The sequence below is a fragment of the Oncorhynchus kisutch genome, linkage group LG2 (genome assembly GCF_002021735.2).
Source record: "Oncorhynchus kisutch isolate 150728-3 linkage group LG2, Okis_V2, whole genome shotgun sequence".
Classification (NCBI taxonomy): Eukaryota; Metazoa; Chordata; class Actinopteri; order Salmoniformes; family Salmonidae; genus Oncorhynchus; species Oncorhynchus kisutch.
In genome coordinates this window covers 35826283-35839724 of record NC_034175.2, presented here as the reverse complement: position 1 = coordinate 35839724, position 13442 = coordinate 35826283, and the positions used below count along the sequence as shown (strand labels likewise).

Here is a 13442-nt window from a genome sequence, read left to right as displayed (position 1 = left end):
ATTTGGTTTGGTCAGGGTGTGATTTGGGTGGGCATTCTATGTTCTTTATTTCTATTTTTTGTGTTTCTATGTTTTGGCCGGATATGGTTCTCAATCAGGGACAGCTGTCTATCGTTGTCTCTGATTGGGAATCATACTTATGCAGCCTGTTTTGCCACCTTAGGTTGTGGGATGTTGTTTTTTGTTAGCTCTGCGTAGCCTACGGAACGTGACATTCGTTGTTCTTTTGTTTGATGGTCGGATTTAATGAAGAATCATGAACATATACCACGCTGAACCTTGCTCCTCTTCTTCCGACGAGCGTTACACTTACCCATCAAGGTGCTACACACCAGTGAAATTAAGCATGCTTAACAAATAAATATTATTTCAACCTAGACCGGTTACATACAGTACATAGAGACTTAACTGGCTTAGCTGAGAATGTCTATACCTGACATTGGAGATTAGAGGTCGACCGATTATGATTTTTCAACGCCGATACCGATACCGATTATTGGAGGACCAAAAAAGCCGATACCGATTAATCGGACAATAGTTTTTGGTTTTTGTATAAATGACAATTACAACGATACTGAATAAACTTTGATTTCAACTTAATATAATACATCAATAAAATCAATTTAGCCTCAACCAAATAATGGTTTAAATACTGCAAAAACAAAGTGTTGGAGAAGAAAGTAAAAGTGCAATATGTGCTGTGTAAGAAAGCTAACGTTTCGGTTCCGTGCTCAGAACATGAGAACATATGAAAGCTGGTAGTTCCTTTTAACATGAGTCTTCAATATCTCCAGGAATAATTTTTAGGTTGTATATACAGTATTATTGGAATTATAGGACTATTTCCCTCTATACCATTTGTTTTTCATTAACCTTTGACTATTGGATGTTCTTATAGGCACTTTAGTATTGCCAGTGTAACAGTATAACTTCCGTCCCTCTCCTCGCTCCTCCCTGGGCTCGAAACAGGAACACAACGACAATAGCCACCCTCGAAGCAGTGTTACCCATAAGCAAGGGAAATAACTACTAGAAGGCTCAGAGCGAGTGACGTTTGAAATGCTATTAGCGTGCGCTAACTAGCTAGCCATTTCACTTCGGTTACACCAGCCTCAGAGCTGCTAGCAAAACGCACGAAAGTGCTGTTTGAATGAATGTTTATGCGCCTGCCTCTGCCTACCACCGCTCAGTCAGATACTTAGATACTTGTATGCTTGTATGCTCAGTCACAATGTATGCATCGCAGGACACGCTAGATAATATCTAGTAATATCATCAACCATGTGTAACTAGTGATTATCATTGATTGTTTTTCATAAGATAAGTTTAACGCTAGCTAGCAACTTACCTTGGCTTACTGCATTCGCGTAACAGGCAGTCTCAATGAGAGAGAGGCAGGTCGTTATTGCGTTGGACTCGTTAACTGTAAGGTTGCAAGAGTGGATCCCCCGAGCTGACAAGGTGAAAATCTGTCGTTCTGCCGCTGAACGAGCCAGTTAACCCACCGTTCCTAGGCAGTCATTGACAATAAGAATGTGTTCTTAACTGACTTGCCTAGTTAAATAAAGGTGTATATATAAAAAATAAAAATACAATTTTAATAGGCAAATCGGCGCCCAAAAATACAGATTTCCGATTGTTATGAAAACTTGAAATCGGCCCTAATTAATCGGCCATTCCGATTAATCAGTCGACCTCTTTTGGAGATATTAGGGAGAGAGGTCAAGGAAACATATGTGCACAAACATTTGTAAAATAGGATGCAGTTAGTAAAATATTTAGATGGGATTGGAGATCCTCCTCATAATAGATATTTGTCCTGCAATTAAACAAATCGAGATAATATCAATATGCAAACAAAATAAATAAAATCAGACATTTCAGACATTTGAGGATAACACAAATAGCATAAACCTATGTCATGTCATCAAAATACCATTGACAGACAATACCAATTGCCAGGCCATTACTGTGTTTAGAGAAAGTTATGTGTTATAGTCACTTTTGTCACATAATGAATTGCCATATTAATATTTTTTCCATTACCATGTGTGAGGGTCTAAAATATAAACCTGTAATATGAAAACCACATCTCTGCATTCAATATCCATGGGCTTCCAAATTGACACCTGCACGAGTGATTTTCCAATGAACCTCACAGATATCCTTTTGTTTCAGAGGTTGTCTACTTGAAGATCTTCTCAGCTTGACCCCATAGAGCACCATGTCAACTAGCACAAGCCACACCATTAGCGATTAACATCGATATTCTAATCAGCTGCTGCCGAACCCATTACAGCTACATTATGACCAATTACTCAGCATGGTCACAAAAACTCTTTGAAGTCTGGGCCATGGGTTGCCAAGCAGTGGACGGTTGCCCTGTAAAGAATCCATCCGCCCCCTCTGAATGTTTTTTTCCCTCTTAATTATATATATATTTTTTCATTGCTACCATCACTCTCTGTTTACTGTGAGTGATGTTAAAGGTTTAGCTTCCTGTTGTACGACAACGCAACATCACAAACATGTATGCACAAACACACACAAACACACAGAAAATAAAACAAACACACGGAAACAGACACACACTGACAAACTCAAACCTCACGCATTTCCTTTATCCATTAAAGCAAGCTCTCGAATATGAAATACATCCCAAGGCTATGATTCACTCCAATCAATAATAAACATCTCTACAAAAATGTGGCTCACCTCAGAAGATAGCAACCGTGCTGCACGGCACGTTCTGATCCTCATTGAATCACTCCACCATTTGATCTATACAATGTGCCGTATTCACGGTACACGATTTCCACTCAAAAGACCCTGAGGCATAGTATTTTCTTACGTCTGCTCATACTAATCAAAGCGACATCTCTTTAAGCCTCTGACTGAGATGACTCACTGGTTCTAGAAGCAGGGGTACCTGTGGCTCATGACAAGAGACAGATGTTTTCGTCTGAGATGGCGTCTCAGTCTCTGATGCAGAGCTCTCATCTGTCTGTCGACCTTGAAGCGTGATGGATGTCTGCTACAGTGTTTCTGACACGGCACAGAGCTTGGGGGACAGAGAGCGTAAAATCAGGGGCTTTTGTCAGATCATTAGCTTCACACCGGGGGTAAGCTCTGACCTTCCATCAGGGAAAAGAATACAACCGAGAAAGGCTTTGGTAAAGACGAACTGCGAAACGGGAGGAGGCAGTGGATAGCAATGGGTGTTTGTCACTGCATTGAGAGACAAACACCCAGAGACAAACACCCACAAAGATATACTGTAACATTAGTTGTTCATTCTCTCCTCTTACAAGGGCACCCTCTGTACAGCCTTCAATCCAAAAGTGGATGTTAAAGTACTTTGTTGCTTCTAGTCCAAAGTTGGTGCCAAATCAGATATAATTCCAATACAGAGCCAGAAGCACAGACAACAACTCCCAGTTTCAGTTGATTTGGTTTGGCTCAGCCTTCGCCTCAGAAACACTCCACATTACCCAAGACACATCCGAGGGAGCTTATGTCAGTGGGGGTCAATAACAAAAGGCAATGGACCAACAGCTAATTCCTGAGGAACACCATCCCAGGATAAAATCTGTTCTGTGTCTAAGCTGATGATGTATTCCATCTATCCCCCAGACAGAAATGTGTTGTGCATTGTCTGAGTGATTGACAAACTCCCATGATGCCTTGCCATGGTTGCAGATGCTAGTCTGCTCTGACGGTTGGGGGGGAGAGATAGACTGGGGGCTGCTTGGCTTGTGCTTCTGCTCTTTAACCGGTTGGCAGTCTCCTCTTGATTAGGCCCCAGTGCAGTCACTGGAGATGGGCTCTGCTGTAATAGTGTTTGACAGGCCAGCTAGAGCCGCCAAGGAGCTGACACAGATGCTACCGTCCTGAGGAGATAGCCTTGCCCCCCCCCATCAAGCTCACTGCCTTGACTGAATAAGGGCAAAAGGCAACTTGGAGGCCAGACGCTGCATACATTTTCATGGTGTTAATTTGGGTGACTGGTTAGGTTGTGAGGCCTTGAGTGATAAATGTAGGACAATATCTTTAGATCTCATCTTCATTTCTAACATGGTCACATGAGCTAGTTGGGCTTATGCATCCACCAATACCTGACTCTCACCAGTGAGTTTACCCTACTAAACATTTTCCGATCTACGGCCCATACACCAAAGGACTGCCCTTCTGGCCTTTTCCATGAACTAAAACAGCATGGACACTACAGGAGTGCCCATCTATCAACATTGCCCTTCAGTCAATCTGAATTAGCTCCCAAAGATACAGCTCTGGGAGATGCCACCAGTGCTGGGCTCTTCTTCACACTGATTTGAATTGGCACAATTGTCATGCAAAAGGTGGAAGTCAATTTTGCAGACCACTATGACAACATTTACATTTTAGCAGACACTCTTATCCAGAGTGACTTATCGGAGAAATTAGGGTTAAGTGCCTTGCATATTAACAGCTTTTTCACCTAGTCAGTTCAGGGATTTTAACCAGCAACCTTCCAGTTACTAGCCCAATCTCTTATGTTCTAGATAGCACCTTTTTTTCTAAGAGTGTAGAGAGAGAGGCAGGGGGTAGAGAGTCTGCTGGAGAGTTGAGGAAGGTAGTGGAGGAACAGATAAGAGGGGTTCGATGGAAAGAAGGAAGGGGGAGCAAGATATAACAAAATTAATGGGAGATTAAACATATTCTATCATGTCTTATCCTATCATAGTGGCATGTCACGTCAGTGATGATACAGCACCTGTCTCTGCTAAGAGGGTGCTAGTGTAACAACTCCCAATAAAATACTTATACTTAACCACTTCCTGACACATGCACTAGTTTCACTACAAACACTAATGAATATTTGAACAGCCATCATCTTAAACCAGGGTACCTGTTATTCCAGTGTCCCTAGGTGCCCTTTATCCAAGGCTCTGCCTGGGAATTACAGCTCTATGGACTGTACGACTCACAGACGGTTCCCTGATAAAAGGATCATAAATGTATACAAATACATGGAACAAGGTCTCTATCAGGAGCCCTCTTATTATGGCCTCCTGAATGCCACCAGGGACTACACCGTGGTATAGCTATGGTTTGTCAGTATTTTGTGTGTGTGTGTGTGTGTGTGTGTGTGTGTGTGTGTGTGTGTGTGTGTGTGTGTGTGTGTGTGTGTGTGTGTGTGTGTGTGTGTGTGTGTGTGTGTGTGTGTGTGTGTGTGAGAGTGCTTTCTGGGGGAAGTGTTTGCTCTGAGAGAGCTAGGAAGGACATGTTGTTCTGTTCCACTGTCACATCCACAACACGACTTGCATTAGCTCTCGCCATCTTTGAAGCACTATCCCAACCTAACATTAGAAATAAAATGACATAAACATGCTGAATAGCCAGTAGCAACCAGATATTAGAGGAAATAACAGTAACATTGTGGACTGATACACAAAATTACATTAAAATGCGGAAAGCCAGTCATGTGCAGTGTCGTGGTAATTTCCTGTATTACTAAACATTGAGAGAGCAAACCACGCACAAGTCAGAGTTATATTATGAAGTCCATCTTTAATTATATATGAGCTTCACCATAGCCCTGTGACTCTCAGATCAATTCAGTGTCTATAAATGAATTCTCTGAGAGTGCTTACAAAACAATACTTAGTATCATTTATAGCCAAGACACACCCATCTCAACTCACATGACGAAACACAGATCTTAGGAACATTACAAAGGAAGCCTTTTAATTGAGAGAGGAGTATCCCATAGCCAGACAGCATTAGCTATAAATTATTGTTCGGTTTGGTCTCTTTAGATGAGGTTCTAATCTCGTTTTTGGTACCACTTAGGACTAAAACATTACCTCATCCAATGGCATATATCAATTCTAGATACTCCCATCTCAAATACCACCCCTCCTGGACAAGATCAGAAAAGACAGTGAGCCTCTTAGGTCATATACTAGGTCAAGATAAGGGCAACCTCAGAGGGGACATACAATAGTTACAGACACATTCCCATAAGAAGACAAGCCTGCATTCTGTCCTCCTCCCCTTATGATATTCTTCATAGCATCACATGGTTTAACAGATACATTGACATATGAAGACAAGCCTGACCTCTCCCCTCTCTGGGCCCCAAGTGACTAAGCCCTGGAGAAGAGAGAGGAAAATGCAACTGCCAACAGTATTATCCAAAAGAAGACATTCTAATGACATATCTCACATAAGCATTATTATGTAAATAAAACATCTTATTTATTAATGTTACCTAACTAATTCTGATTCAGCCATGACAGCAGATAGAGGTAATGTATTACAGCAGAGAAAATGTCACAACCCAAAATTGGAGTTGCAGAACACATTATAGACAGGGTCAAAACTATGCCTTGAAGAGCAAGCCAGAGCCGTTGAAACAATAGCCTTATTGAAAAAATTCATTGAGATGCTAGAAATAGTCATAATCCGACATGAATGGATGATATCATAAAATGATAACAAGATATTTCACAGCAGGTCCAAGTATCACATGACTGTGAAACTGTGGCACACACACACACACACACACAGCTTGCTGATAGCGAGTCCTTCTAAAGACCCAAGCCTCAGCTCCTCAAAAGAGGCAGTGTGAGATGGACTAGCTATCTAACATGGTTGCTGAATGGACATCCCGCCTTTGAATAGCACCCATTGATTCTCGCAGATCAAACCGACTTCCTCCTCACAGCTATACTGCACGTAACCCCTCAGCAGCTTAAAGTGTGTGTTTCGTGTGTGTGGAGAAGTACACAACCCCTCAGACACAGCCTACCCCAATAAGAGAATCATGTTTGCTGAATTACAACGCTTAATGGAATAAAGACATGGCGGCTATTAGGTTTAAGCGCATTGACGTCAGGTCCCGTCCCGTCCATACATACAGAGACACAGGATGCCACGGTAGGCCGTGACCCAAGGCCAAACCAGTATTAAGTAAGTATGAAAGGAAAGCGGTCTGACCCGCTCCTTGCTATGCTTCACAGAGAGAGCTCTATCCCGAATGACATCCACTATCAGTACGAGATCTCAGGGATGAGAAATGGAGAGGTAATGTAATTTATCTGTGCGCTTTTACTAATGTCCGCTCCCAGGGATGTACGAAATTGAGATTAAAGCAAGCGACCGATCGAGTGTCGTCTGCCTAGAGCGTCTGCGCTGGGTGTGCTGATAAGCTCGCCACATTGGAAGAGAGTTTCGAGCTGAAACGCATAAGGCATATCCTTATGCTTTATCTTGGTATAATCTTTTACATTTGTAATATAGAATATATTTGTTTGAATGAGGTGAGAGTAATACAAAAATCTATCAATGGATGGCTGGTTTGCTTCCTTTGTTATAGATTGGTAATAAACTGAACCATAGCACAGCATCATTCACTGGATTTATGTTACTAATGAGGGTATTTAAATCTGTTTTTTTGTCAATGGCAATAACATCAATAAAGTGGAATGCATTAAACAGCCACCGTGACTGAGAGTGACATTCAGTTTTATGAGAAGTAGTAAATTATGTCTTTATTATACAGTGTCACCTCCCTCTTGATAGCTAGTGGGTGTTTTGTTTAACAGCTGAGGAATAGGTCTGGAAAAATGTAAACACTCTCAAATTCATAGACGGAACATCCATGACAACAAAATAATAATGTTTTGAGGCTATACAATGTTTGTTTACAATTACATTGTTTACAAACAAAAAAGTAAAGTAAGCTTAATAAGTACAGTATATATACACAATATATATACAATATATATTATATTTTGGGGGATATGATAGGGTTAGACAGTTGAACTAATTTGAACTAAGCTCATAACACATTCATAATTTATATTCGTCAAGAATCAATGGCTGTATCATGAATTTAAAAGTCCAAAAATAGACGTAGCAATCACAGATTGCCCCTTTAAATGGAGTGTTTTGTACATTTAAGTCCAATAAACTATAAGAAAATCAAGTTGCACACTCCATATATGAACTCCAAATAATTTATTGCTTAAATCAACATTGGGTAAAGTACAACATCTTAATTTGACCGTCAGCCCACCATAAAAATCCAACTCCAACCAAATGAGGTGGCAACACTGATCACTGTATATGAAAAGAAGAATATGCTATTTTTCCCCAAAACATTTTCTGACAATAAAACATTGAACAGTGTCTTACCTTGAAGTTACAGATGCACGTCACGGTCTCTCCAATTCTCAAACACTCCCCGTCAAACTTGCAGGTGTTGGTGTCGCACAAGAAGAGATCTGTGTCCCGGTCATCAAAACCTGCCATGTAAAAACACAAATCATAAAACGTTAGCTGAATGCGTAAATATATAGAAGCAAAAGTGGGAGGTACGCAAAAATAAATTGCATTATGCAGATGAGTCCAAGGTCCCTTCCTTAATGGCACCCTATTGCCTACAGTGCACTGCTTTTGAGAAGAGCCCAATAGGACCTGGTCAAAAGTAGTACACTAGGGAATATGGTCCAATTTGGTATGCATCCCAAATGTCTTATCAGGGTCATTAGGTTGTGTTAAATGTGTATGTTTAGTGTTTATTAGGATCTTTAGTTGCTCATTATCAGTTTAAAATAAAACAGAACAATGACACAAAATATTTTAAATTTATCTATCCAGTCCCATTGAGATTAAACGTTATTTTGTGAGAGAGACTTATTAAACACAAGAACCGTCAGGATTTGACACCTACCGAATGGCGCCAAGAACATCATTATAAGGTCTACATTTTGAGCTGTGTAATAATCCCATTTAACATATACCATCGAAAAACAATCAAAGTCAATTGGAAAAACAACTGAATGAAAAATCTATGTTTTTGCTGTCTTCGATTAGTCATGCTACATTTTGAAGCAAGAGTCTTTCTTTGTCTTTAGGGAAGTAAGTTATGTCTGGCTTTACATAATACGGTTGGCACTGCATCTACATCCCAAATGGAACCTAAAAGTAGTGCAATGTATAGTGCATAGGGTGACATTTTGGATTTGATCCAATTCAGTCTAAATTAGGTAACTCAAACGACTCAGACAAAGCATTCCAACCCCAAATCATGCAGTCAAATGGGCATGAGGCAGGACAGAAAGCTCCGGGCTACTATTCTACCTGAGCACATTGCTTACAAATAGCATGCACATATCAAAGTGTCAATTCGAAACAAAGAAGCCTTAGTCTTTTATACAAAACAAAAACACAAAAAGAGTGCAAATATTGCCACAATTTCATAGTTAAATGTACCTCGTCATGGTTTTTAAAATTCATTCCATGATTCTAATGTCGAAACCTGCATGTAAATGCAGGCAGCAACATATCATTAAGTGCTCCATACAGGCTCAGGAATGGCATATTTTAACAGAATACTGAATGTATTTACTTCCCATTTTCATCCGATATATGGTGAGACTAGGGCTGTGGCGGTCATGAAATTTTGTCCGCCGGTGATCGTTAAGCAACTAACTGCCGGTTTCACGGTAATAGACTGCTAATTAACATAAACAAATGTAGCATCTCCTGTCTTCCACGCATAGCCTACAAGCAACTGATGCAGAGCTTCTGAAAAGTCGTATAATAAATCCATGTAGTATAGCCTACACCACCACAATAAATCAATTATTTATTTTAGACAGGTCTAAAGAAACATGATATGAAGAAAATGTATATTTCAGGAGAACAGAATAGCATACTCTGAGTTGTCCTTATGAAAAGCCCTGATCTGGCTATGCCATATGACTGTGGGCAAGACTAGTTCATTTGACAGACAAGATTTGCTTAGAATTCCGTGGCATTATTTTATACTATTTTACAATATGAAGAATACAATTGAAAATAGCTGAATAAAATAGAAAGGATATTTTCTCCAAGCGATTTGAGGGAGTGTGCACATGCGGAAATTCTGTGTTGAGTGGTTTACAAAGAAACAGGTAGTCCTATATGCTTGATTTAGAGTTATTTATGTAACTTTAGTTGTGATACAAATGTTGAGCTTTATGTTTAGATTTTTAGTACATTCTAAGGCTGCACGATTTGACTCTAATGATCATTTGAAAAAAGTGAAGCTCTGCTTTGTTTTTTGCGCACTTCATCAGTCCCACATTCACAATTTGACAAGCACTTGATAATTCCTTGAATTTCCCGGCGGCATCCCCTTGTGTGGCCGTAATGTCCCCTAAAAAAAGCAATGCCAGTGGCTGTTGTACCCTTGGGATGAATATAATAATTGTAATTCCTCTCTCCCGGCTGCGTGCTCCTAAGCGACTATCACTCACATGGCTCTCCGTCATGTGATTGGGTCTTTCGCACAGGCTACAAGTGAAGACAGACACATCGGGGATGCAACTGCGCGCGTCCTTATCCAATTCCAAGGCGCCTATTGAAGATAATGGAGGAACTGTCCACATTTACTTTTGTCAGCGAACAAGATGAGTAGGCCTAACGAACAGCAAAAGCCTATGTCAATCTACTATCCCCCATAGTACAAAAGTTGACCTATTCTATTCTGTGCAAGAAATAAATATTCCAAACATTGTCTGGGACAGTTGTGGGATGCGATAGATCCCAAATTAATACAACCACCAGCATAAAAAAAACAGTTCTAAGCAGTAAGGCTAACGCAACAGATCAGAACATTTAGCTTAAAATGTTGATCAACTATTAGGGTATGTCTTCACATTATCAGCATAGCAATGAGCACGTGGCAATAGGCTATAAGCATGAATGTTCCATTAGCAGGAAAACCCAATTCTCAAAAGTGACCCAAATGCAAATATGCATGTAACGCTTTTATGATACAAGTACATTTTTATGGTGAAAATTATCTTCCCCAAACTTGTATGCCTGTTAGGCTCTACACTCACTGTAAAGCTGATTAATGTCCTTAATTTTAAGAAGTTATTTGACCATTTTAGTTGAACCTTATCAAAACATATAGGCCTATGGGCTAGCCTACATGATGTGTTCGACTATGATTTGAAAAAGTCGCAAAAACAAGGCATGCGCTGTTTCTTTCCTTAAGCTGGGCATCATTCCCAAGTGATAATATATCATTCACAATTCTTAGGCTAATAAAGTCACCCATCAGACTATTCTTGATTTTATCTTGTTTTTACATATACTAACTAACATATGTGTGAAATTTGTTTGGATTTAGAATGGACCATTATCATGCTCCTGTCTAGAAAAAAAGGGGCAGGGGAACATGTCATGCACTTAAAATAGCGAATGGAGGAGGCTTTTCCCATGGTTCATTTTCATGCTGTTGTAAAGAGAAGCATTGTGCTTAATATTAGGAAAGAGCTTGGAGAAGCCTAATTACCTGACTAAAAAGGAATTTAACTGCCATTGTGACTGCCGGTGTGGCGGTAATATGGTCACCCTAACAGCCCTGGTTGAGACTGAATCATCTAGTAGTTAACTGTGTGACAAGTAAGGCCTTCAGACAACCATGTTTAAGACCAAATAAAGCTAGAAGCACAGTGGTTGAGGAAATCATTCCAGAGCCCTACTACGCTCTTAGACACGTGCTATCTAGAACCTCTAACAGTTCTTCAGCAGTCCTCTAGAGAACCCTTTGAATATTTATTTTTGGTTTCATGTAAAACCCTTTCCTGGAATCAAAATGGGTCAACCTATGGGGACAGCCGAAGAACCCTTTTGGAACCCATTTTTTTTTTCTAAGAATGTATCCTAGCAGTATGGCCAGAAGCAGCTTTAACTCTTACATAACAAGTATTATTTTGCCTGCCAAAGAAGGTACAGTGCCGTGCGAAAGTATTCGGCCCCCTTGAACTTTGCGACCTTTTGCCACATTTCAGGCTTCAAACAAAAAGATATAAAACTGTATTTTTTTCTGAAGAATCAACAACAAGTGGGACACAATCATGAAGTGGAACGACATTTATTGGATATTTCAGACTTTTTTAACAAATCAAAAACTAAAAAATTGGGCGTGCAAAATTATAAATTATATGAAGTGTTAATGAATTAATGAAAAAAACAGAACAGGGTTACAGGGTCTGTCAAAATGCAGGAATCATGACTAGGTCTTTATGTTCTTTACCCCCTACCCCTTTCAGACACACACAAAATCTGGCATAAAAAAAGCTTACAAACTAAAATAGTGGGATTGTTATCTGTATGAAAGGGATACAATTAGGACTTTGAAATGGCATATCCACAAATGTGTTGGTGTATTGTTGCTGCACAATGTTTCCAGAGCCCATTATTTTACGGATGTCGTTTGGTTTATTTTCCTGACACATAACGATTCTATGGGAAGCTCAGTTTGTGTGTCTTTGAACATATTGGCATTGATTGGAAATGGAGCAATAGTCATTACAGGAATTGGTGAGCAGGTTGGTAGAAGGGGGCAACCCAGCGCATTTCGTATGATTTTGTATTTAAATCTGAGATGCTGCATTTAGTACGGTATGTTATGTATTCATTTGGTGATGTCCATCACCCATTTCGTTAATAATTACCATTTGTATTATATATTCAGAATTTGAAAAATGTACAACATATTACACATTTTCTAAATGTACAATATGTTACGAATTTCAAAAAATTTATGATATGTTATGTATTCTAGCTAGGTGGCTAGAGTGGTTCTTCCTTTAAAAGTTGTAACATACTGCAGCACACCTTGCACACTTTACTTAAGCATCGAATGCATTGCAAGTAGGGGGGATTTTCACACCTACAGTAGCCGGGCTATTAAACTAATCGTTGGAATACAGATTGCCTCTTGGAACTCATTAACACGTGTTACTCTCTCTCTCACACGCAGACACACTTGCTGTCTTGACCTTTGAATGCTCAGCTATGAAAGGCCAACTGACATTTACTCCTAAGGTGCTGACCGGTTGCACCCACTATAACCACTGTTAATTCTCATAGCAATTTGTTTTGATTTGCATTGCAAATGTGGGCATAAACTGGGTTAAGATGCCAGCAGAGTAAGTAGACTATTATGTAGTAAAATAAAGGTAAAAAAACAACCTACAACCCTTTTAACAGCACATTACTCAATTCTAGTGAGACTCATGTCGCCTACAGTATATCTAATAATAATAATAATTTAATCTCTACATGTAGGTCTCTTGATTTAAACCCGATCTAACTTGTTGCAACTAAAACGTAGTTGAAATAAACATCTGCATGTTTGCCTGGCATCCATCTCATTCCTTGCCCTCTTTAATGCCGCCTGACTCTCTGCCAATGACGTGACTCTCCACCAATAATTACATTTAGAGGATAGGAGGATTCTAAATTAATATCTAAGGGGCATTTTTTGTCAGGGCAAATCTGGTCTGTGAGAATATCTAAGGGGCTTTTATATAATTATAATGCAGGGTTAATAATAATAATAGTAATAATAATAATAACTTTATAAATAAGGATGCATTATTAAAGGAAAATAA

The 13442-nt window shown here is 39.6% G+C and overlaps 1 protein-coding gene across 1 annotated transcript in view; it reads right to left on the bottom strand.

Moving 5' to 3' along the window:
• The window catches only part of LOC109865442 (tomoregulin-2), a 165500-nt gene that overhangs the window by 130460 nt on the left and 21598 nt on the right, over positions 1–13442 (bottom strand). The window contains exon 2 of the mRNA XM_020453645.2: positions 8182–8291. Within this exon, the coding sequence (XP_020309234.1) occupies positions 8182–8291 (110 nt within the window). The remainder of the gene's footprint in view (positions 1–8181; positions 8292–13442) is intronic.